This window comes from Bos mutus, chromosome 3, assembly GCF_027580195.1.
Source record: "Bos mutus isolate GX-2022 chromosome 3, NWIPB_WYAK_1.1, whole genome shotgun sequence".
Taxonomy (NCBI): Eukaryota; Metazoa; Chordata; class Mammalia; order Artiodactyla; family Bovidae; genus Bos; species Bos mutus.
The window spans coordinates 30,548,734-30,575,109 of record NC_091619.1 but is presented as its reverse complement, the minus strand read 5'-3'; the positions used below and the strand labels follow the sequence as shown (position 1 = coordinate 30,575,109).

Below are 26,376 nucleotides of genomic sequence, written 5' to 3'. Positions count from 1 at the left end.
ATGTTCTTAGATAAAATTACTGTATAATGATGACTAAGATTGCCTCACATTGGGTGGCTCAGAGGTAAAGAATCTGCCTGCCAATTCAGGAGACAGAGGTTCCAAACCTGGGTAGGGAAGATCCCCTGGAGAAGGAACCTACTTCCTTCTGGTAACCCACTCCAGTATTCTTGCCTGGGAAATCCCATGGACAAAAGAGCCTGGTGGGCTACAGTCCATGGGATCACAAAGTGTCAAACATGACTGAGTGACTGAGCACACATGACTAAGATCATTTCAAAGAACAGGTGTGGGTAGAATGTTCATAAAGTAGCACCGAAAGTGAAGACGAACTAAAAAGCCTCTTGATGAAAGTGAAAGAGGAGAGTGAAAAAGTTGGCTTAAAGCTCAACATTCAGAAAACGAAGATCACAGCATCTGGTCCCATCGCTTCATAGGAAATAGATGGGGAAACAGTGGAAACAGTGTCAGACTTTATCTTTTTGGGTTCCAAAATCACTGCAGATGGTGACTGCACCCATGAAATTAAAAGATGCTTACTCCTTGGAAGGAAAGTTATGACCAACCTAGATAGCATATTCAAAAGCAGAGACATTACTTTGTCAACAAACGTCCATCTAGTTTTCATAGCCTTTTCAACAAAGGCTATGGTTTTTCCAGTGGTCATGTATGGATGTGACAGTTGGACTGTGAAGAAGGCTGAGCGCCAAAGAATTGATGCTTTTGAACTGTGGTGTTGGAGAAGACTCTTGAGAGTCCCTTGGATTGTAAGGAGATCCAACCAGTCCATTCAGGGGAGATCAGCCCTGGGTGTTCTGTGGAAGGAATGATGCTAAAGCTGAAACTCCAGTACTTTGGCCGCCTCATGAGAAGAGTTGACTCATTAGAAAGGACTCTGATGCTGGGAAGGATTGGGAGCAGGAGGAAAAGGGAACAACAGAGGATGAGATGGCTGGATGGCATCACTGACTCGATGGATGTGAGTTTGAGTGAACTCCAGGAGTTGGTGATGGACAGGGAGGCCTGGTGTGCTGTGATTCATGGGGTGGCAAAGAGTTGGACACGACTGAGCAACTGAACTGAACTGAATAAGATGAAAGTTCCTTAGGCACTGATTGTACAAATTATATAAGACTAATTCTACAAAGGAAAAATATTTAAAAACAACCAATACTTTCCAAGGATTTTTAGTGTTTACTTTCCAATAAATACATGCTTTGATGCCAGGCACGAAATAGCATAAAAACCTAATCATAATGTTTAAATGGATGCTTATCATGGCTGAGAACTGCCAAAAAACCTATCAAGCTTGTATTTTTCATGGTGATGGTCTCTACCACCCCGTTAGGAGACATGATGTTTTGTCTTTATTAAGCAGAGGAGGTGGTGAGGGGGAAGTGCAGGTTAGAAGTCCATGAGTGGTTGTTTGTAGGGGAGGAGATCTGTTGACTTACTGATTAGCTATATACACATCTGGATTAGATGCTCTCTGCTCGGAAGATATCCTTTGTGATGACCTGTTTGTCAGATGGTATAAAAGGCAAATCCAGGCTCTGCAAGTACTGATGGCAACCATGGCAAAACTTATTTTCCTCACAGGTGAGTCCATAATTGGGGATGGAGCTTATTTTTTTTTTTTTTTTTTAATTTAAATTTATTTATTTTAATTGGAGGCTAATTACTTTACAATATTGTATTGGTTTTGCCATACATCAACATGAATCTGCCACGGGAACCTTATTCTTACCTGATTTCTTTCCCTCTCTGGACCCGAAAGGCATGAAGTAGTCTTCACACATAGCTCTACGTTTTTCTATTCTTCTTTCATCATTTCAAATTTCCAAGGGAATCCTGACATGCACAAATATGTCTGCTTCTAATCCTCTTCTCAATTGTCTATGGCAGCATTTCTATCTTCTTTGATGCCATGAGCACAGTCCTGAAAGAAAGGCTAGTTTTCTGCCAGTGCTTGTCTTACTCTCCCATCTCTTGTTGGGTTGTTTCCTTTTCTCTATTCATCTTCCTATGCCAACTCATTTTAATTGGTATTATTTTTATTTACATGTTTGTGTTTTTGGTCTATCTTTTTCAGAAATGGAAATCAGTAGGAACTGAGATACAGTTATGCAAGTTGTCTTTTTTTCTACTGTTTTCAGGATTATTCCTCTTTTATCCCTTACTGTTCTATTATGCTGCTGATATATTATAAAAATATCAGAAATTCAATCATTTAAATGGGTAGATTCAGTACATTGTTTAGAGCCAAGCAGTATCCACAGCTTATTAGTTGCTCTAGAGCTGAGATTTACAAACTTTTTATAGCTTCAGCTTTTCCAGATGAGATCTCCAACTCAGTTTATAAAACAATCAGATCAAAAGTGCTCTGGTACACACAAGTTAATCATTAACTGACCAGGAGGCTGCTGTGCTGAAGTTTACCTCCTCTGCAAAGAGTCCTTGGAGGAGTGCTGGACATCAGGGCCAATGCTAGCTCAGTGTTTGCCAAACTTCTCTGTTGCTGGGAATCTTCTGTGCATACTTGTTAAACTTTACAAGTTCTTGGCTTCATCCCAGACCTATTGAATAAAAAGCTCTAGAGGGCCCAGGAAGCTGTGTCACTGCCCTGTATAATTTAAAGATATATTTCATTAAAAAATGTGACTGTGAGCAAAAAAAAAAAAAAAAAAGTGCCCTGGTAGAAGCCAGGGAATGCCATCTGGAGTCTTGCCTCACAGTTCCTAGTTCTTCTCTTCTGCTATAAGTGTTCTTAAAGTTGGTTTAAATAAATCCCAAGGCTCTGGGAGATACTGAGTTCACTGATTTAGAGGATGCTTTGTGTGTGAAGGCTGTATTCATCAGAGTTAAGGACAGTGAAGCATGGATGGGTGTGTAGTCACTGAGTAGAGTAAATTTTGGATAGTTTCAGTAAGTAGATCTTCCATAGATAGTAGACTTCCAACTCCGCATTCAATAACATTTGTTAATGACATGGAAATGGAAGAATAGGGAGCCATGCTCATTTTTGACTAAGAGAAAGGAATTGCAGCTTTATTGTTTGTTGTCATTTAGTCACTAAGTTGTATCCTATGCTTTTGCAACTCCATGAACTATAGCCCACCACACTCCTCGGTCCTTGGGATTTCCCAGGCAAGAATATTGTAGAGGGTTGCCATGCCTTCCTCTAGGGGATCTTTCCAACCCAGGGATCAAACCCATGTCACCTGCATTGGCAGGCAAATTCTTTACCATTGAGCCACCAGGGAATCCCTTTGCCTTCCTTGAAAAGCCTACTATTTGGCATAACCCCTGAGTGCCACTTGGGTTGTAAACATCTATGACCCATAGCATGGTACCCAAGGCTTCAGAATTGTATTTGGCAAGGTATAGACAACTGGTTCAGAATTCATGTTGTTTCTTTCTCTCTAGGTCTGGCCTTTCTGCTGAATGCTCAGCTAGGTGAGTCATGGACTCTGTATTTTATCCTTGACATAATGTCTCTGTAAATTATACAAAACGCAATTTTTGTCTGCTTAATGTATTAAATGCTATTTTCCATATCCCAATATTACTTAAAAAAATATACCTAAGAGATAAGCTGTACTAGGAAAGAAAGCTACTGTCTTCTTCACAAACAGATGGGTTTGATGTATTGGCTGCTACTGCTATCCTCTTCAGCATAATCACCTGAGAATTATACATTGGTATTCACTGGGCTTCATAGGAGGACTACTAGGCATCTTTTCTCAAGTGGTTCTCCAGCTTAGCTGAGATCACAAAGTGAATCTGTCAAAGTTCAAAATAACCAGCCTCAAGTCAGTGACTTGTTCCCACATTAGAAGCTTTGAACTCATTTGTGAAGGTGTTCCTACCAACCAACCCTGCACAGAGAACAGGCATCTGAGGGAAAGGGAGGCAAACAGAGGCAAGGCTAACACTTATAGCACATTTCAGTGGTACCTAACTCAGGCCATTGTTCTTACTTCTGACTATCCTCAGGTTCTGCCTACCAGCTGGTATGCTACTTCTCTAACTGGGCCCAGTACCGTCCAGGCCTGGGAAGCTTCAAGCCTGACAACATCGACCCCTGCCTCTGCACTCACCTGATCTATGCCTTCGCTGGGATGAGTAACAGTGAGATCACCACCATTGAATGGAATGATGTGGCTCTCTATAGTTCTTTCAATGACCTGAAAAAAAAGTAAGAGAAAGGGGAGATATCTGAGTTAGCATCTCCCAGGCCAATACTTCCCAGACATTAAATAATGTGCAAACAAGTGATTCTTAAAATGCAGTACAGGTTCAGTGAGTCTCAGGTGGAACCTAGATCAGGTCAGATCAGATCAGTCGCTCAGTCGTGTCCGACTCTTTGCGACCCCATGAATCGCAGCACGCCAGGCCTCCCTGTCCATCACCAACTCCCGGAGTTCACTCAGACTCACATCCATCGAGTCAGTGATGCCATCCAGCCATCTCATCCTCTGTCGTCCCCTTCTCCTCCTGCCCCCAATCCCTCCCAGCATCAGAGTCTTTTCCAATGAGTCAGCTCTTCGCATGAGGTGGTCAAAGTACTGGAGTTTCAGCTTTAGCATCATTCCTTCCAAAGAACACCCAGGACTGATCTCCTTTAGGATGGACTGGTTGGATCTCCTTGCAGTCCAAGGGACTCTCAAGAGTCTTCTCCAACACCACAGTTCAAAAGCATCAATTCTTCGGCGCTCAGCCTTCTTCACAGTCCAACTCTCACATCCATACATGATCACAGGAAAAACCATAGCCTTGACTAGACGAATCTTTGTTGGCAAAGTAATGTCTCTGAGACACTATTTATAACAAGCTTCCCAGTGATGTCTATGCTTCTTGTCCAGGAACTGAACTTCAAGTATTAAGGCTATAGATAACATAGAACATTGCCTGCTTTAGCTAGTATTAAAAAATTAGTTCTGTTTCTTCCTTCTTTTCTCTATCAATATCTTTTTTTAATTGTTCAAGGCAGACTTTTTTTAATTGGAGGCTAATTACTTTACAGTATTGTGGTGGTTTTTGCCTGACATTCACGTGAATCAGCCATGGGTGTACATGTGTTCCCCATCCCGACCCTCCCTCCCACCTCTCTCCCCATCCCATCATTCTGGGTCATTCTAGTACATCAGCCCTGAGCACCCTGTCTCATGCATTGAACCTGGACTGGAAATCTATTTCACATATGATAATATACATGTTTCAATGCTATTCTTTCAAATCATCCCACCCTCACCTTCTCCCAGAGTCCAAAAGTCTGTTCTTTACATCTGTGTCTCTTTTGCTGTCTCGCATATAGGGTCATCATTACCGTCTTTCTAAATTTCATGTATACATATTAATGTACTGTATTGGTGTTTTTCTTTCTGACTTACTTCACTCTGTATAATAGGCTCCAGTTTCATCTACCTCATTAGAACTGATTCAAATGCATTTTTTAAATAGCTGAGTAATATTCCATTGTGTATGTGTATCACAGCTTTCTTATCCATTCGTCTGCCGATGAACATCTAGGTTGCTTCCATGTCCTGGCTATTGTAAACAGTGCCGCGATGAACATTGGGGTACATGTGTCTCTTTCAATTCTGTTTTCCTAGGCGTATATGCCCAGCAGTGGGATTGCTGGGTCGTATGGGAGTTCTATTTCCAGTTTTTTAAGGAATCTCCACACTATTCTCCATAGTGGCTGTACTAATTTGCATTCCCACCATGTAAGAGGGTTCCTTTTTCTCCGCACCCTCTCCAGCATTTATTGTTTGTAGACTTTTTGATAGCAGCCATTCTGACTGGTGTAAGATGGTACCTCATTGTGGTTTTGATTTGCATTTCTCTGATAATGAGTGATGTTGAGCATCTTTTCGTGTGTTTGTTAGCCATCTGTATGTCTTCTTTGGAGAAATGTCTGTTTAGTTCCTTGGCCCATTTTTTGATTGGGTCGTTTATTTTTCTGGAATTGAGCTGTAGGAGTTGCTTGTATATTTTTGAGACTAATTGTCAGTTGCTTCATTTGCTATTATTTTTTCCCATTCTGAAGGCTGTCTTTTCACCTTCCTTATAGTTTCCTTCATTGTGCAAAGCTTTTAAGTTTAATTAGGTCCCATTTGTTTATTTTTGCTTTTATTTCCATTACTCTGGGAGGTGGGTCATAGAGGATCCTGCTATAATTTATGTCAGAGAGTGTTTTGCTTAGGTTTTCCTCTAGAAGTTTTATAGTTTCTGGTCTTACATTTAGATTCATAATCCATTTTGAGTTTATTTTTGTTTATGGTGTTAAAAAGTATTCTAGTTTCATTCTTTTACAAGTGGTTGACCAGTTTTCCCAGCACCACTTGTTAAAGAGACTGTCTTTCCTCCATTGTATATTCTTGCCTCCTTTGTCAAAGAGAAAGTGTCCATAGGTGTGTGGATTTATCTCTGGGCTTTATATTTTGTTCCACTGATCTATATTTCTGTCTTTGTGCCAGTACCATACTGTCTTGATGACCAGTTGCTTTGTAGTATAGCCTGAAGTCAGGCAGGTTGATTCCTCCAGTTCCATTCTTCTTTCTCAAGATTGCTTTGGCTATTGAAGGTTTTTTGTGTTCCCATACAAATTGTGAAATTATTTGCTCCAGTTCTCTGAAAAATACTGTTGGTAGCTTGATGGGGATTGCATTGAAACTATAGATTGCTTTGGGTAGTATACTCATTTTCACTATATTGATTCTTCTGATCCATGAACACGGTATATTTCTCCATCTATTTGTGTCATCTTTGATTTCTTTCATCACTGTTTTATAGTTTTCTATATATAGGTCTTTTTTTTCTTTAGGTAGATTCATTCCTAAGTATTTTATTCTTTTCGTTGCAATGGTGAATGGAATTGTTTCTTTAATTTCTCTGTTTTCTCATTGTTAGTGTACAGGAATGCAAGGGATTTCTGTGTGTTAATTTTATATCCTGAAACTTTACGATATTCATTGATTAGTTCTAGTAATTTTCTGGTGGAGTCTTTAGAGTTTTCTATGTAGAGGATCATGTCATCTGCAAACAGTGAGAGTTTTACTTCTTTTCCAATCTGGATTCCTTTTATTTCTTTTTCTGCTCTGATTGCTGTGGCTAATACTTTCAAAACTATGTTGAATAGTAGTGATGAGAGTGGGCATCCTTGTTTTGTTCCTGACTTTAGGGTTCAGTTCAGTTCAGTTCAGTTCAGTTGCTCAGTTGTGTCTGACTCTTTGCAACGCCATGAATCGCAGCACGCCAGGCCTCCCTGTCCATCACCAACTCCAGAGTTCACTCAGACTCACATCCATCGAGTCAGTGATGCCATCCAGCCATCTCATCCTCTGTCGTCCCCTTCTCCTCCTGCCCCCAATCCCTCCCAGCATCAGAGACTTTTCCAATGAGTCAACTCTTCACGTGAGGTGGCCAAAGTATTGGAGTTTCAGCTTTAGCATCATTCCTTCCAAAGAAATCCCAGGGCTGATCTCCTTCAGAATGGACTGGTTGGATCTCCTTGCAGTCCAAGGGACTCTCAAGAGTCTTATCCAACACCACAGTTCAAAAGCATCAGTTCTTCGGCACTCAGCCTTCTTCACAGTCCAACTCTCACATGACCACAGGAAAAACCATAGCCTTGACTAGACGGACCTTTGTTGGCAAAGTAACGTCTCTGCTTTTGAATATGCTATCTAGGTTGGTCATAACTTTCCTTCCAAGGAGTAAGCGTCTTTTAATTTCATGGCTGCAGTCACCATCTGCAGTGATTTTGGAACCCCAAAAATAAAGTCTGACACTATTTCCACTGTTTCCCCTCTATTTCCCATGAAGTGATGGGACCGGATGCCATGATCTTAGTTTTCTGAATGTTGAGCTTTAAGCCAAGTTTTTCACTTTCCACTTTCACCTTCATCAAGAGGCTTTTTAGTTCCTCTTCACTTTCTGCCATAAGGGTGGTGTCATCTGTGTATCTGAGGTTATTGATATTTCTCCTGGTAATCTTGATTCCAGCTTGCGTTTCTTCCAGTCCAGCGTCTCTCATGATGTACTCTGCATATAAGTTAAATAAGCAGGGTGACAATATACAGCCTGACGTACTCCTTTTCCTATTTGGAACCAGTCTGTTGTTCCATGTCCAGTTCTGACTTTAGGGTAAATGCTTTCAATTTTTCACCATTGAGGATAATGTTTGCTGTAGGTTTATCATATATGGCTTTTATTATGTCGAGGTATGTTCCTTCTATTCCTGCTTTCTGGAGGGTTTTTATAATAAATGGATGTTGAATTTTGTCAAAGGCTTTCTCTGCATCTATTGAGATTATCATATGGTTTTTATCTTTCAATTTGTTAATGTGGTATATCACATTGACTGATTTGTGAATATTGAAGAATCCTTGCATCCCTGGGATAAGCCCACTTGGTCATGATGGATGATCTTTTTAATATGTTGTTGGATTCTGTTTGCTAGAATTTTGTTAAGGATTTTTGTATCTAAGTTCATTAGTGATATTGGCCTGTAGTTTTCTGTTTTGTGGCATCTTTGTCTGGTTTTGGTATTAGGGTGATGGTGGCCTCATAGAATGAGTTTGGGAGTTTACCTTCCTCTGCAATTTTCTAGAAGAGTTTGAGTAGGATAGGTGTTAGCTCTTCTCTAAATTTTTGGTAGAATTCAGCTGTGAAGCTGTCTGGTCCTGGGCTTTTTTTTGCTGGAAGATTTCTGATTACAGTTTCGATTTCCATGCTTGTGATGGGCCTGTTAAGATTTTCTATTTCTTCCTGGTTCAGTTTTGTAAAGTTATACTTTTCTAAGAATTTGTCCATTTCTTCCAAGTTGTCCATTTTATTGGCATATAGTTGCTGATAGTAGTCTCTTATGATCCTTTGTATTTCTGTGTTGTCTGTTGTGATTTCTCCATTTTCATTTCTAATTTTGTTGGTTTGATTCTTCTCCCTTTGTTTCTTATTGAGTCTGGCTAATGGTTTGTCTATTTTATTTATCTTCCCAAAGAACCAGCTTTTAGCTTTGTTGATTTTGGCTATGGTCTCCTTTGCTTCTTTTGCATTTATTTCTGCCCTTATTTTTATGATTTCCTTCCTTCTACTAACCCTGGGGTGCTTCATTTTTTTTTTCTAGTTGCTTTAGGTGTAGAGTTAAGTTATTTATTTGATTTTTCTCCTGTTTCTTGAGGTACATTTGTACTGCTATGAAACTTCCCCTTAGCACTGCTTTTACTGAATCCCATCGGTTTTGGATTGTTGTATTTTCATTTTCATTCTTCCCTATGCATATTTTTATTTCTTTTTTAATTTCTTCTGTGATTTGTTGGTTATTCAGAAGTGTGTTGTTTAGCTTCCATATGTTTGTATTTTTAACAGCTTGTTTCCTGTAGTTGACATCTAGTCTTATTGCATTGTGATTGGAAAAGATGCTTTTTCAATTTTTTTGAATTTACCAAGGCTAGATATATGGCCCAGGATGTGATCTACCCTGGAGAAGGTTCCGTGTGCACTTGAGAAAAAGGTGAAATTCATTGTTTTAGGGTGAAATGTCCTATAGATATCAGTTAGATCTAACTGGTCCATTGTATCATTTAAAGTTTGTGTTTCCTTGCTAATTTTCTGTTTAGTTGATTTATCCATAGGTGTGAGTGAGGTGTTAAAGTCTCCCACTATTATTGTGTTACTGTTAATTTCCCCTTTCATACTTACTAGCATTTGTCTTACATATTGCAGTGCTCCTATGTTGGTGTGCATATATATTTATAATTGTTATATCTTCTTCTTGGCTTGATCCTTTGATCATTATGTGGTGTCCTTCTTTGTCTCTTTCCACAGCCTTTATTTCAAAGTCTATTTTATCTGATATGAGTATTGCTTACTCCTGCTTTCTTTTCGTCTCTATTTGCATGACATATCTTTTTCCAGTCCTTCACTTTCAGTCTATATGTATCCCTAGGTTTGGGGTGGGTCTCTTGTAGACAGCATATATAAGTAAAGTTAAGTTTCTCAGTCGTGTCCGACTCTTTGTGACCCCATGGATTGTAGCCTACCAGGCTCCTCTGTCCATGGGATTCTCCAGGCAAGAGAACTGGAGTGGGTTGCCATTTCCTTCTCCAGGGGATCTTCCCGACCCAGAGATTGAACCTGGGTCTCCAGCATTGCAGACAGATGCTTTATTATCTGAGCCACCAGGGAAGCCCCAGACAGCATATATACTGGTCTTGCTTTTGTCTCCATTCAGCCAGTCTTTGTCTTTTGGTTGGGGCATTCAACCCTTTTACATTTTAGGTAATTATTGATAAATATGATCCCGTTGCCATTTACTTCGTTGTTTTGGTTTTGAGTTTATACCCTCTTTCTGTGTTTCCTAGATCCTTTAGCATTTGTTGAAGAGCTGGTTTGGTGGTGCTGAATTCTCTGAGCTTTTGCTTGTCTGTAAAGCTTTTGATTTCTCCTTCATATTTGAATGATCCTTGCTAGGTACAGTAATCTGGGTTGTAGGTTTTTCTCTTTCATCACTTTAAGTATGTCCTGCCATTCCCTTCTGGCCTGAAGAGTTTCTATTGAAAGAGCAGCTGTTATCCTTACGGGAATCCCCTTGTGTGTTATTTGTTGTTTTTCCCTTGCTGCTTTTAATATTTGCTCTTTGTGTTTGATCTTTGTTAATTTGATTAATATGTGTCTTGGGGTGTTTCAATTTGGGTTTATTCTCTTTCAGAAACTGAGTTTCTTGGACTTGGGTGGCTATTTCCTTCCCCATTTTAGGGAAGTTTTCAACTATTATCTCAAGTATTTTCTCAAGGCCTTTCTTTTTGTCTTCTTCTTATGGGACTCTTATGATTTGAATGTTGGGGTTTTTAACACTGTCCCACAGGTCTCTGAGGTTGTCCTCATTTCTTTTAATTCTTCTTTCTTTTTTCCTCTCTGCTTCATTTATTTCCACCATTCTATCTTTCACCTCACTTATCCTATCTTCTGCCTCAGTTATTCTACTGTTGGTTCCCTCCAGAGTGCTTTTGATTTCAGTTATTGCATTATTCATTAAGATTGACTTTTTTTTTAATTTCATCTAGGTCCTTGTTAAACTTTTCTTGCATCTTCTCAGTCCTTGTCTCCAGACTGTTTATGTGTAACTCCATTTTGTTTTCCAGATTTTGGGTCATTTTTACTATCACTATTATGAATTCTTTTTCAGGTAGACTATCTCCTCCTTTTCTGTTTGGTTTGGTGAGCTTTTATCATGTTCCTTTACCTGCTGAATATTTCTCTGCCTTTTCATCTTGTTTAGGTTGCTGTGTTTGGGGTGGCCTTTCTGTATGCTGGAAGTTTGTGTTTCCTCTTTATTGTGGAGGTTCCTCCCTGTAGGTGGGGTTGGACGAGTGGCTTGTCAAGGTTTCCTGGTTAGGGAAGCTTGCATTGGTTTCCTGGTGGGTGGAGCTGGATCTCTTCTCTCTGGAGTGCAATAAAGTGTCCAGTACTGAGTTTTGAGGTGTCTATGGGTTTGGTGTGACTTTTGGCCACCTGTACTTTTGTGCTTAAGTTTATGTTCCTGCGCTGTTGGAGAATTAGCTTGAAATGTCTTGCTCTGGAATTTGTTGGCTCTTGGTTGGTGTTTAGTTTCAGTATAGGTATGGAGGCTTTTGGATGAGCTCTTATTGATTAATGTTCCCTGGAGTCAGGAGTTTTCTGGTGTTCTTGAGTTTTGGATTTAAGTCTCCTGCCTCTGGCTTTCAGTCTTATTCTTACAGTAGTCTCAAGACTTCTCCATCGATACAGCACTAATGATAAAACATCTAGGTTTTTGGTGAAAAGATTCTCCACAGTGAGGGACACCCCACAAGGTTCACAGAGTTACATGGAGAAGAAAAGAGAGAGGAGGTGACCAGAAGGAGAAGAGGGGGAATCAAAAGGGGAGAGAGAAATCTAGCCAGTAATCAATTCCCTATTTGCTCTCCACAATCTGGAATACTCGGAGAGTTTCACAGAGTTCCATAGAGAAGAGAAGAGGGAGGAAGGAGATAGAGGTGACCAGGAGGAGAGGAGAGGGAGTCAAAAGGAGAGAGACCAGTCTAGCCTGTGATCAGTTCCCTAAGTGTTCTCCACAGTCTGGATCACCCAAAGAGATTCACAGAGTTAAGTAGAGATTATAAGGCGGAGGGCAGAGAAGGCAATGGCACCCCCATTCCAGCGCTCTTGCCTGGAGAATCCCATGGATGAAGGAGCCTGGTGGGCCGCAGTCCACGGGGTCGCTAAGAGTCAGACAGGACTGGGCGACTTCACTTTCACTTTTCACTTTCATGCATTGGAGAAGGAAATGGCAACCCACTCCAGTGTTCTTGCCTGGAGAATCCCAGGGATGGGGGAATCTGGTGGGCTGCCGTCTATGGGGTCGCACAGAGTCAGACACGACTGAAGTGACTTAGCAGCAGCAGCAGCATAAAGGGGAGGGAGAAGATAGAGGTGACCTGGGGGAGAAAATGGAGAGTCAAAAGAGGAGAGAGCAATCAAGCCGGTAATCACTAAGTCGCTTCAGTCGTGTCCGACTCTGTGCGACCCCATAGACGGCAGCCCACCAGGCTCCCCCGTCCCTGGGATTCTCCAGGCAAGACTACTGGAGTGGGTTGCCATTTCCTTCTCCAATGCATGAAAGTGAAAAGTGAAAGTGAAGTCGCTCAGTCGTGTCTGACTCTTAGCGACTTCATGGACTGCAGCCTACCAGGCTCCTCCATCCATGGGATTTTTCCAGGCATAGTACTGGAGTGGGTTGCCATTGTCTTCTCTGGCCAGTAATCAAACTCCTAAGTAAAAATGAGTACTGAAAAGTGGAATCTTAAAGGTACAGAATTGATAACAAATACCAAAAAGCGAAGATTAAAAATCTCTCAAAAATACAATATTAAAAAAAAATCACAAAAGTTATTTTAAAAATATGAAATTTGCTTTAAAAATAGGGTTTTTTTGGCAAGGTAATAGTAAGTTTTAAAAATAAGAATTAAAGGAGTGATAAAGAACTTAAAATTTTTTTAATTTAAATTAAAATATGATAATAGTAAAATATATCTAGGAATTTCTCTGGAGCTGTTGGGGGCAGTATGGGGTCAGTTCAGTTTCAGATAGTTCCTTGTTTCAGCTTATAATTCTTCTCAAGGTCTATAGGTCTCTTCCAATATAGCCAATGCTAACTACAGGGTTTTAATCTGTTGCACCTGTCACTTCCAAAGTGGTTCCTTCTTCTTTGTTTATTTTGGCTTCCTCTGCAAGTCTCTTCAGTATCTAACTTCCACCCTGACACAAGTTGGCGAAGGTGGCCATTTACTTAGGCTCACTTTTTCAATTGGGCTTCGGGGAGGGAGGAGCACCGCAAACAAATATCACTGGCATGTGTGGGGAGTGTTCACAGTGTCTGGACCACACTGGGTTTCCCCCCGCCCACCATGTGTGTGCTTTCCCGGTCTATACTGCTCAGGCTCCAAGTTGCTCTGCAAGGGAACTATCAAAGGCAGGCCCTGGATTGTATGCACTTCCCAGGTCTAAGCCACTCAGGTTCGGGTTCTCAGGTACTCCACAAAGGTACAGACTTGGTTGGGCCTGCGTTTTGTGCCCTTCCCAGGTCCGAGCAGCTCAGGCGACCCAGTGCTTGGCGAGCTCAGTCTCCCCAGGTGGGGCCGGGAGTCTTATCACCTCCTCTGTTCCAGTCATTCCGTTTCCTGGGTGCGCAGCAGGAGCGCTGTCTCAGGTGTGCCATGTGTCTCCTCTGGGGAGCTGATCTCTGGCTGTGACCCTCCTGGTGGATGTCAACCATCCAGGATCCCAGGAAGACTTGGTTAACAACGGGAAGCCTGCTCTCAGTTTGGTAGAGGATGCCATCTCCGGGGCGGAGATTGCCCCTTTCCAGCTCTGGCTGTCACCCACCTGCCTCCCTGCCTCCAGCGGGGGATGGGCCGGTCCACTGCCGGCTGGCTCTCCTCTGGTATTTGTTCAGTCCTTTGTTCAGTGAGCGGGCCTGCAGAGCTTTAGGTTAGAGCTTTTCGCCAGAAACTTCCCTTTCCTCTTTTTTTTTTTTTTTTTTTCCTTCTCTTTCTGGCTATCCCACAATTTGGGTTGCTATCTCACGTTAGCTCCCTCAGATTGCCCTCAGGGCATTCAAGCCTGGTCCTTACCCTAAGCAATGCAGCCTGCACCTCCCTGTTCAGCCCCCGCTTGCTTATGGTGGATACGAGCATCTGGGCTACTTCTCTGCTGGGAGTTGTAGTTAGGCGCGTAACCTGTGGGTTTTATTTATTTGTTTTTTCCTCCCGGTTATGTTGCCCTCTGAGATTCCAAAACTCTCCATAGACCTGCTGGTGAGAGGGTTTCCTGGTGTTTGGAAACTTCTCCTCTTTTAAGATTCCCTTCCCAGGACGGCTCTCCATCCCTACCTCTTTCGACTCTCTTTTTATTTTTTATATTTTGTCCTACCTCCTTTTGAAGACAATGGGCTGCCTTTCTGGGTGCCTGGTGTCCTCTGCCAGCGTCAGAAGTTGTTTTGTGGTATTTGCTTAGTGTTCAAATGCTCTTTTGATGAATTTGTGGGGGAGAAAGTGGTCTCCCCATCCTATTCCTCCACCATCTTCTCGACATCTTTTTTATGGCCTAGGAAACTGCAAACCATCTTAACTACTTGAATCAGAGAGCAGGAGGCAGAGGACACTGAAGATTAGACATAGCAGAGGTCAGGAAATAAGAAGAGTTTACTGTATTTTAATAGAGTTCTACTTTGTGGGAAAATGAAACAAAACAAGCAAGAAAATCTTGGTATCTTTAAATTTCTAATTTGTTTGGTTAGTTACATCTAGGAGAAGTAAGGCTATGGGCTATTGCAAACATCAGTAGTGGCAGTATCTAGAATGTAGCTACTAGAATTTGAGTTATGATGTGTGTGTGCGTGCTAAGCCACTTCAGTCATGTCCCACTCTTTGCGACTGTATGGACTATAGCCCACCAGGCTCCTCTGTCCATGGGATTCTCCAGGCAAGAATACTGGAGTGGGTTGCCATGCTCTCCTCCAGGGGATCTTTCCCACCCGGGGACTGAACCCACATCTCTTACATCTCCTGCATAGGCAGGCAGATTTTTTACCACTAGCACCGCCTGGGAAGCCCAAGGCCTTTCAAAGTGGTATTTCTTAAACTGTGATTTATTATTGATCTTGCATCAAAATCACATATAAGGCAGTTGATAAAAATCTCAGTCCCTAATCCAACTGAATCACAGTCTTTGAGAAAGGGGTTAAACACCTGAAATTTTAATGTTATCCTTCAACTCTGGTCCTTGTACTCTATTCTTATCTAAGCTGATGGTTGAGAACCACTAGTCCAGAAAATGTTCATGATTCTAAGCCAATTGATTCATATTCATTATCACAGAGTCTGAGAAAGTAATTATGTCCAAGCAACATTTATCATTTCAGCTGATAGGATAGAATGTAAGAATTCCCAGTACAATCCCATTTTTAAAAAAACCTAGTCCTGTGGAACAGGAACTCATAAATGAAGGTCTTAAAGAGCTTAACCATGAAGAGAGGGAGAATTTTATAAGACACTCACTTGCTGCAGTTTAGCCCAGGAGTACTGGAAGCAACTTCAGATGCAAATGGGCTTCCAACATTAGGCCTGAGAAACAGAGAAGGAAGAGGAACTTTGAGAGTTTGAAGCAGGAATAGCTGCAGAAAAGAACTTCCAGGACAAGATCCAGGAGATCCTGCTCACCCATCAAGTGCTGCCCTGAAACATCCATCCCACGCAAATGGGTTGCCCTAATAGTGTTAGTCACTCAGTCGTGTCTGACTCTTTGTGACCCCCACTCCACCCCACCCCCCAGACTGTAGCCTTCCAGGCTCTTCTGTCCATGGGATTCTCCTTGCAAAAATACTGGAGTATGTTGCCATTTCCTCCTCTAGTGGATCTTCCCAACTCAGAGATCGAACCCTGGTCCCCTGCATTGCAAGCAGATTCTTTACCTTCTGAGCCACCAGGGAAGCTCTGTAGTTTCATAAGTATCAATCTATTTTATTTCCTCAAATTTTTACTATAATATTTTAAACTATAGTATGCTTATATGTCTCTTTTATATGCTAAGTTGCTTCAGTCGTGTCCGGCTCTTTGCGATCGTCTGAACTGTAGCCTGTCAGGCTTCTCTGTCCATTGGATGCTCCAGGCAAGAATACAAGAGTGGGTTGCCGTTCCCTTTTCCAGGAGATCTCTACACAGGGATCAGACCTGCTTCTCTTATGTCTCCTGCATTGGCAGGCAGATACTTTACCACTAGCACCACCTGGGAAGCCCATGTTCCTTTTAACTCATGGATAAACTGTTCTTTTATTCTCAAGGGAAAAAAAGCAGTCCTCTAACTTAGATTTTGCTAAAGAACTCTGTGCATTCATAATGATAACACAAATAATTTTTATAAAGAAATTGTTCTGTAGTGATGGGTAATTGTTCTACAGAATATCTTATCAAGACAACATTAAAGTTTATAATCAGGCCTGATACAAAGCATTATTATTTTAAATTGAGGGATTCATGGATTTTGAAGTTTTTCTTTTCTCTACTTTGTTTTACAGGAACAGCCAGCTGAAAATTCTCCTGGCCATTGGAGGCTGGAACTTTGGAACTGCCCCGTAAGTCCTCTATGAGAGCATTGGATGTTCATTTAATTTGCTATGGGTAACAGGTTAGCCCAGTGTGACCCATGTCCCTTCAGATTTCATAACCTGCTGCTGCTGCTGCTAAGTCGCTTCAGTCATGTCCGATTCTGTGTGACCCCATAGAAGGCAGCCCACCAGGCTGCTCTGTCCCTGGGATTCTCCAGGCAAGAATACTGGAGTGGGTTGCCATTTCCTTCTCCAATCCATGCATGCAGGCTAAGTCGCTTCAGTCGTGTCCGACTCTGTGCAACCCTATGGGCACCAGCCCACTAGGCTCCTTGCCTAGAGAATCCACGGGATTCTCTAGGCAAGAATACAGGAGTGGGTTGCCGTTTCCTTCAGATTTCATAACCTAAGATGGGGTATTAAGGATGTATATTAAACAAATATGCTACTTAAATAAATTACTATACCAGAATCTCAATACTAAATAGAACACAATTTGTTGTATATGTTTACATTTAGATGGATATTCCAGGACTCCATTCACAGAGATTCAGTGACTGAGACTTCAAAACAATCTCTTCTTACAGTATTTCAGAAGCACAACGCCTGAGAAGAGCGTTATAGCACTTTTCTCCGTTTACCTTCTGGAAGAAAGGAAGAGAAAGTCATGAAAATAAATAAGGAGACTCTTTTAAGGGCATATGAACTTCAGAGACTGTTTAGAGAGACCACACAGTGAGCCAAGGTAGACAGGTGTTCAAAGCAACAGGTCCAATTTGGGAGAAAAATCAGTTGGGTGGATAACAAAGTAAAGAGAACGTTGAGGTACCATGGCTGGCAGAGTAGTTATATAAAGAAGTACAGGAGAAAACCAGCAATATACTTTTATCTGGGCTTTGGGGCCTAATGAAAAGCTTTGAGGCAAAAATATAGGAGTTTGACTTTACAACAAGACGTGGCCACCAAGGCCTCACTCTGCCTTCTTTGAATCTCCCTCAGTTTCACTGCTATGGTTGCCACTCCGGAGAACCGCAAGACTTTCATTTCTTCAGTCATCAAATTCCTACACCAGTATGGATTTGACGGGCTGGATTTTGATTGGGAGTACCCTGGCTCTCGTGGAAGCCCTTCTCAGGACAAGCATCTCTTCACTGTCTTAGTGCAGGTGAGGAGGAAGGTGGCAGCACCGAGCCCAAGAAAATTCAAAGAAGAATTCTTTGCAAGGAAAATCTGGTGGCTCCAGAATGAAAGTAAACTGGAGTTTTGACTTGTTGGATCTTTACATCACAAAGATTATTGATTATCATGCCTACATTCAACAGCATTTGATAACAACAACAACATTACATGTGTTATGTGCCAGGCACAATTTTATAAGCTGTTTTTAAAGTCATAACCCATTTCATCTTCATATGTACCCTATGATAAAAATACTATAAGTATCATAAACTTTATTTTACAAATGAGAAAGCTAAAATATAAAGAGTTTAAGTAACCTAACATCAAACAACTAATAGGTGTCATAACTACCTATGTAGTCTGGGTTCTACATGGATACTAATGAGTACTAATTTTTTGAAGGATTCTTAAGTAATCTAGACATATGGCAAAACTCATGTTTTAGAAGAATTACTCTGACTTTAACCATGGAGGATAAATTACAAGGAGGTAGGGAGGCAGGGAGAGAGGAGTCCATTACAATAACTCAAGCCAGAAATGCTGAGGATCTGAACAAAGATCCTAACAGAGAGGACAGAAAGAGGAAGTATATGAGATATTAGGAGGGTAGAATCAATAGGATTTGGAGACCAATTGGAAGTGTGAAAAGAGAGAACTTCCAGTTTTCTGTCCTTGAGAATTGATTTGACTGTGGTCCTCTTAACTAAGATGGTAAATACAGGAAGAAGGTAGATTTGAAACAAGAAAAACTCATTAATTTGTCTTTGAACATGATGAGTGAGAGGAATTTGTAGGGCGTCATAAGAATGTCCAATAGACAGTGGATGAATAGATACTGGATGAATGAGAAACTAGTGTTCAGGACAAGAACTTGATTTGATATATTTTATTGACATCATCAATAAAGTTAAATAATTAAGAGATCACCAAGGAAAAATGAATGGAGTAAGAAAAGCAAGGATGGCTTTTAGATTTCAGTTCAGTTCAGTTCAGTCACTCAGTTGTGTTCGACTCTTTGCGACCCCATGAACCGGAGCATACAAGGCCTCCCTGTCCATCATCAACTGCCAGAGTCTACCCAAACCCATGTCCATTGAGCCGGTGATGCCATTCAGCCATCTCATCCTCTGTCGTCCCCTTCTCCTCCTGCCCTTGATCTTTCCCAACATCAGGGTCTTTTCAAATGAGTCAGTTCTTCGCATCAGGTGGCCAAAGTATTGAAGTTTCAGCTTCAGCATTAGTCCTTCCAATGAACACCCAAGACTCATTTCCTTTAGGATGGACCGGTTGGATCTCCTTGCAGTCCAAGGAACTCTCAAGAGTCTTCTTCAACACCACAGTTCAAAAGCATCAATTCTTCGGTGCTCAGCTTTCTTTATAGTCCAACTCTCACATCCATACATGACTACTGGAAAAACCATAGCCTTGACTAGATGGACCTTTGTTGACAAAGTAATGTCTCTGCTTTTTAATATGCTGTCTAGGTTAGTCATAACTTTCCTTCCAAGGAGTAAGCATCTTTTAATTTCATGGCTGCGCTCACCATCTGCGGTGATTTTGGAGCCCCCAAAAATAAAGTCAGCCACTGCTTCCCCATCTATTTGGCATGAAGTGATGGGACTGGATACCATGATCTTAGTTTTCTGAATGTCGAGCTTTAAGCCAACTTTTTCATTCTCCTCTTTCACTTTCATCAAGAGGCTCTTTAGTTCTTCTTCACTTTCTGTCATAAGGGTGGTGGCATCTGCATATCTGAGGTTATTGATATTTCTCCTGGAAATATTGATTCCAGCTTGTGCTTCCTCCAGCCCAGTGTTTCTCATGATGTACTCTGCATAGAAGTTAAATAAGCAGGGTGACAATATACAGCCTTGACGTTCTCCTTTTTCTATTTGGAACCAGTCTGTTGGCCCATGTCCAGTTCTAACTGTTGCTTCCTGACCTGCATACAGGTTTCTCAAGAGGCAGGTCAGGTGGTCTGGTATGCCCATCTCCTTCAGAATTGACCACAGTTTATTGTGATCCACACAGTCAAAAGCTTTGGCATAGTCAATAAAGCAGAAATAGATGTTTTTCTGAAACTCGCTTGCTTTTTTGATGATCCAGTGGATGTTGGCAATTTGATCTCTGGTTCCTCTGCTTTTTCTGAAACCAGCTTGAACATCTGGAAGTTCACAATTCACATACTGCTGAAACCTGGCTTGGAGAATTTTAAGCATTACTTTACTAGTGTGTGAGATGAGTGCAATTGTGTGGTAGTTTTGAGCATTCTTTGGCATTGCCTTTCTTTGGGATTGGAATGAAAACTGACCTTTTCCAGTCCTGTGACCACTGCTGAGTTTTCCAAATTTGCTAACATATTGAGTGCAGCACTTTCACAGCATCATCTTTTAGCATTTAAAATAGCTCAACTGAAATTCCATCACCTCCACTAGCTTTGTTCATACTGATGTTTCCTAGGGACCACTTGACTTCACATTCCAGAATGTTTGGCTCTAGGTGAGTGTCAGTGATCACACCATTGTGATTATCTGGGTCATGAAGATCTTTTTTGCACAGTTCTTCTGTGTATTCTTGCCACCTCTTCTTAATATCTTCTGCTTCTGTTAGGTCCATACAATTTCTGCCCTTTATTGATCCCATCTTTGCATGAAATGTTCCCTTGGTATCTCTAAGTTTCTTGAAGAGATCTCTAGTCTTTCCCATTCTATTGTTTTCCTCTATTTCTTTGCATTGATCACTGAGGAAGGCTTTCATAGATTTATCCTCCCCCAAGATAGAGATTTTTCCTATACCATCTGTTTCACCAGATTGTCTGCCAGTATCCAATAATTTCAATATTAAGTAATTCATTGGTTGAAAAATCAATCCACTTACTTGTTGAACAGCTCTAGTGATGAAAAAGAACATCTATATTCTTAGTCAAGACATACTTCCAGTCACAATTAATAACTTCCAATCATTGGTTCTAGTCTGTTCACTGAACTAACAAAGAATAAAGCTTCTCCCTTTGGCAATATATTGGTTGGTCCAATATTTGAAGACAGCTATAATATCTTATTAATAATTTTTTTCTAGTTAAATAACCTAGTTCATTTAACAAGCATACATATGACAATTTTTAGACACATTCTTCACTTGAGCACACTCCGGTACACCCTAATAATGCAGTTATGAAAACTGAATTCAGTACTCAGGATGAGATTAGAGTCACACAAAATAAAGGTGGATTAACCTCTAGCCTTGAATGGGAACCTATCACCTGGCTGTTCATAGCTTCCTCATCAACCAATTGAACATTTCATTTTTTGGGCTGTCAGTCCAATAAAGTAGCTCATTTACTGGACAGAGGGAAGCAAATTTCTGTACTGCTAAAACCTGGATATAAATTATTACAGCAACTATAACTTCATAGTGCAGTGATATAAGTAGAGTTCTGACTCATCATCTGGGACCTGGGTTTTGGTCATGACCTGGCTACTAACTTGCTGTGAGACTTTGGTGAAATTATCTAACTTATACACATATTAGCTATACAATCAATACCATCAATCTTGTCTACTTTATAGGAGTATTGAGAAACAAAAGTAAGGTAAAATATGTGAAAGCATTTTGAAAAAGTAAAGCATTATACAAATATAAATTTATAATAGTTAAGGAGTTGAAATCAGTTTCATAGATACTTTACTATACTTGATTATTCTATAGGAAACACGTGAAGCTTTTGAACAGGAAGCCAAGCAAACCAACAAGCCCAGGCTGCTGGTCACTGCTGCAGTAGCTGCTGGCATCTCTAATATCCAGGCTGGCTATGAGATTCCCCAGCTATCCCAGTGAGTGACTCACCTTATCCTCAAAACTCCTGTAGGCATCACTCTTGCAAGGTAGACTTGTGCTTTGTCTTACTACCCAGGGACTTTGTTTAGGGTGTTTTGGTGGTGGTATCTTTTGCTCGCTTAAGTGTGGGACATACGTACTATTGTTATTTAGTCACTAAGTCATGTCCAGCTCTCTTGGGACCCTATGGACTGTAGCCCACCAGGCTCCTAGGTCCATGGGAATTCCCAGGCAAGAATACTGGAGTGAGTTGCCATTTCCATCTCTAGGGGATCTTTCCTACCCAGGTTCAGAAGCCGTGTCTCCTGCATTAGCAGGTGGATTCTTAATCACTGATTCTTTAATGTTGAGCTACCAGGGATGCCCACATAAGTATGGGAAACAGCCATGGGAAATGCTTTACAACCCTGTATTCTACCTCAGGTACCTGGACTTCATCCATGTCATGACCTATGACTTCCATGGCTCCTGGGAAGGCTACACAGGAGAGAACAGCCCTCTCTACAAATACCCAACTGACACTGGCAGCAATACTTACCTCAATGTGGTGAGTCTCCACACAGATGCAGATGCAGACCAGAGATGATGTAAATTACATGCAGATTCAGGGACAAAACAAACAAATTTTGCAAAAGTCTCATTTGGATAAATCTTCTAAGTGACCGATTTTATCTCATTAACTATAACCTCACCAAAATATTTTTGAAAAAGTACAAACTAATCTATGTCATGAGCATCATTAAATTTTGCCTGTTAGGTCAGTGGACTAGCATAACTAAGCGTGGGGTCTTCAGCTGGGTAGGCCTCTAACTCACCTGCTACCTTTTCAGGAATACGCCATGAACTACTGGAAGAAAAACGGGGCCCCGGCTGAGAAGCTCATCATTGGATTCCCTGCCTACGGACACAATTTCATCCTAAGAGACGCTTCCAACAATGGTATCGGTGCCCCCACTTCTGGAGCTGGTCCTGCCGGGCCCTACACCAGGGAGGCTGGGTTCTGGGCCTACTATGAGGTAGGTAGGCTGGGCTGTACATTGGAACTCTGGGAATGCCATGTCCTGGGCTGCACACTAGCCTTAGGGCTAGAACCTGCAAGAAGCTTGAATGTTCATTCTGTCCACTATTTACATACTTTAACACAAATATTACTCCAGATGCTTCAGATGTATAAATAACCTATTCATTTACCTAATCCAGTATGAAGATTTATAGCGTGCAATATCCCTTCAAACTACAATTGTTGTTTGTTGTTTAGTCGCTAAGTCATGTCTGACTCTTTTGCAACTCCATGGACTGTAGCCTGCAAGGCTCCTCTGTCCATGGGATTCTCCAGGCAAGAAAACTGGAGTGGGTTGCCATTTTCTTCTCCAGGGGATCTTCTCAACTCAGGGGTTGAACCCACATCTCCTGCATTGCAGGTGAATTCTTTACTGCTGAGCCACCAGGGAAGCCCATTCAAACAACAGACTGTATACTTAAGGTCATTTATATTAACACATAAGGGAATTAAGTAACTATCTCCCATACTGATGTGGGTTCCCAAAATCAAGCACTAAGAATAAGGTTAACATCTGAGTATTTCAAAAACAACTTGTTGCTATTTACTGTAGATAAAAGGCCATAATTAGAAACCTGTGGAAAACCCCAATTGGAGACATGACAGAAAAAAAAAAAATCAAAGAGGAAGGTGTATGTTTTATTTTTCATGGGAGTCATATTTAAAGGATTTGAATCTCTTGACTTTTTAAAGATCTGTGCCTTCCTGAAAGATGGAGCCACTGAGGCATGGGATGACTCTCAGAATGTGCCCTATGCCTACAAGGGCACTGAGTGGGTTGGTTATGACAATGTTAACAGCTTCAGAATCAAGGTAAGGTCAGCCCCTCCAATGTGCTTCCAGCTCAGCCCAGAGTCTCAAGAAATAAAATGACTCCTGGTGTCCTCGATTCTTAAATAGGCTCAGTGGCTTAAGGAGAACAACTTTGGAGGTGCCATGGTCTGGGCCATTGACCTGGATGATTTCACAGGCACTTTCTGCAACCAGGGCAAGTTCCCCCTGATAAATACCTTGAAGGATGCCCTTGGCCTGAAGAGTGCAAGTAAGTGACAGTAGGGGAATGCCCAGGGTGTATAGATGCTCCTTTTCCAACTCAAGACAGCCTAACATCTTCCCACACCCTTTGCCCCCAGAAGTCTCATCATTGCTGTTGCCTGGCTGAGAGAGAGGCACTTACATTCTTTCCTTGTTAGAAATTGTATGCTCTAATGAGAAACCAGGTCTGCTGTGAGGGTTTTCCAGGTCTGCTAAGTCTTAAAGGTGTGGAAAAGCCTCAAGAAATTAGGCTGACCTTCAATATTAGCATTTATTTTTCTATGAAACCCTTATTAAAAGTCTCTTTCAGCCTGCCTGGGGAGACTGAATAACAAACTCTAAGCAGTACTGGGGTGGGTTTAGGGTTTAGTTGTTAAGTTGTGTCCAACTCTTGTGACCCCATGGACTGACTATAGCCTGCCAGGCTCCCCTGTCCATGGAATTCTCCAGGCAAGAATACTGGAGTAAGTTGCCATTTCCTTCTCCAGGGGATCATCCCGATCTAAGAATAGAACCCAGGTCTCCTGCATTGCAGGCATATTCTTTACTGACTGAGCTAAGAGGGAAGCCCATACTGACATATTTTTTAATCTATAATTCAGAGGAAGTACCAATTCTCTAAATTTTGTCCAGATTTTCTCTTAGAGCCTATCTGCTCCCCCACTTAAACACAAATCCTAGAAAAGCATTTTGCATATACTGATTGCTCAGTAAAATTTTTTAAAAATTATTTTAGCATCATAAGAGAGAACTTTTAAAATTTAAAACCAGGCTGGCTTGAAATTGCTGCTGCTAAGTCGCTTCAGTCGTGTCCGACTCTGTGCGACCCCATAGACGGCAGCCCACCAGGCTCCCCCGTCCCTGGGATTCTCCAGGCAAGAACACTGGAGTGGGTTGCCATTTCCTTCTCCAATACATGAAAGTGAAAAGTGAAAGTGAAGTCGATCAGTCATGTCCAACTCTTCGAGATCCCATCGACTGCAGCCTACCAGGCTCCTCCATCCATGGGATTTTCCAGGCAAGAGTACTGGAGTGGGGTGCCATTGCCTTCTCCGGATTGAAATTAGAGCTGCTCTTTTTTTTTTTCTCTCTCTCTCTCTCTTTTTATTTATTTTTATTTTTAATTTTATTTATTTTTAAACTTTACAATATTGTATTGGTTCTGCCATATATTGAAATGAATCCGCCACAGGCATACACGTGTTCCCCATCCTGAACCCTCCTCCTTCCTCCCTCCCCATACCATCCCTCTGGGTCATCCCAGTGCACCAGCCCCAAGCATTCAGTATTGTGCATCGAACCTGGACTGGCGACTCATTTCATAATTCCTAAGTATGGAGTTACCTTGTGAGCTTCTCAGGTGTCAGGACCCAGAGTGAACAGCAACCCATCTCCAGACCTCACCTCAGGCCTGCTAGTTCTTCACCTCTAGGTGAATCTGGGAGCCTCTGCCAGGTCTGCTTTTTGTGCTGTTTCAGCCTGTAATGCCTCCACGCAGTCCAGTGAGCCCAACAGCAGTCCTGGAAATGAAAGTGGGAGTGGAAATAAGAGCAGCAGCTCCGAGGGTAGAGGATACTGTGCTGGCAAAGCCGATGGCCTCTACCCAGTGGCGGATAACAGAAATGCCTTCTGGAACTGCGTAAATGGAATCACATACAAGCAGAATTGCCTGACCGGGCTTGTCTTTGACACCAGCTGTCACTGCTGCAACTGGGCATAAAACTGACCTGTGTCTCCATTTCCTAGGGTACAAGTCTCCTTTGCCTAGCACACCTTGTTCCTACCTAGAGTTCTGCAATAAAACACATCAGTTAAAACATGAGTGTCCTTGGTTTTAAGTGATTTGGGTGGAGACCTTTCTAGATGTGAAAATATAGGCTGTGCATGGGCTTGGAGTGGCAGAAGAGTGTGTGTGAGGAAGTCATGGCACCAACAACCTCACAAGTCTTTTATTTGCTTAGGTTGATCTTTATGAAGGTTGAAAGCTGTCAGAAGGAAATTCATGCATGTTTGGTGTTGGCAGGGGATGAAGTCATGAAGAAGATAAGTCTCTAGTTTGGTGAGTGTCCTCGGTAGGGAGCCAAAGTGATTCTAGGAGTCTTAGGGGCACAGGCCTCTTGACTTGCTCAAGGAATAGAAGGCCAGGGCATTCTCTCCATGCCTGCTGAAGTCCTGGAGCTTGTCCAACCCTCTGAATTGTCAGCATTGGGAAGGTCTGTGCAATGGACTCCTCTGGGGATGCCTGCTTTTCTCAGGAGTGAAATAAGAGGTCCCTTCCTTGAAACCATATATAGTGGTCACTTACGGCTGTAATTGTACTGCATCACATCCTCCCCTGGCTTGGCTGATTGACAGGGTAGACATCAGACTCACAAGGGCTAATTAAATTATCATCCCTTGGAATCTACAACAGAGAACAAGGAACAGCTGTCAGTGTCTGAGAGTGGCTTTGCCTATAATATGTAAGTTCAGGCTCTGTAGAGAGAAGCCGAGGAGAAGGGAAAGTTGCTGTGCATGCAGAGCAAGAAGATTAAAGGGGGCAGGGTGGGTTATGGAGAAAAGCCACGATGAGAGATGGAGAGAGAACATTTATTGATGGTTTTCCAACTCTTGATTCTAGCTCTTCCCTGAGGCC

At 41.8% G+C, this 26,376-nt stretch overlaps 1 protein-coding gene across 1 annotated transcript; it reads left to right on the top strand.

The window, feature by feature from the left end:
- Nucleotides 1-1,574: 1,574 nt before the first annotated feature.
- Nucleotides 1,575-25,461, top strand: CHIA (chitinase acidic). Its single transcript, XM_005904925.3, has 11 exons — nucleotides 1,575-1,599; nucleotides 3,427-3,456; nucleotides 3,997-4,198; nucleotides 16,601-16,657; nucleotides 17,630-17,795; nucleotides 21,518-21,642; nucleotides 22,070-22,193; nucleotides 22,477-22,662; nucleotides 23,400-23,519; nucleotides 23,607-23,748; nucleotides 25,220-25,461. Exons 1-11 carry the CDS (start codon nucleotides 1,575-1,577, stop codon nucleotides 25,459-25,461), a joined length of 1,419 nt encoding a protein of 472 aa, XP_005904987.3.
- Nucleotides 25,462-26,376: the final 915 nt, after the last annotated feature.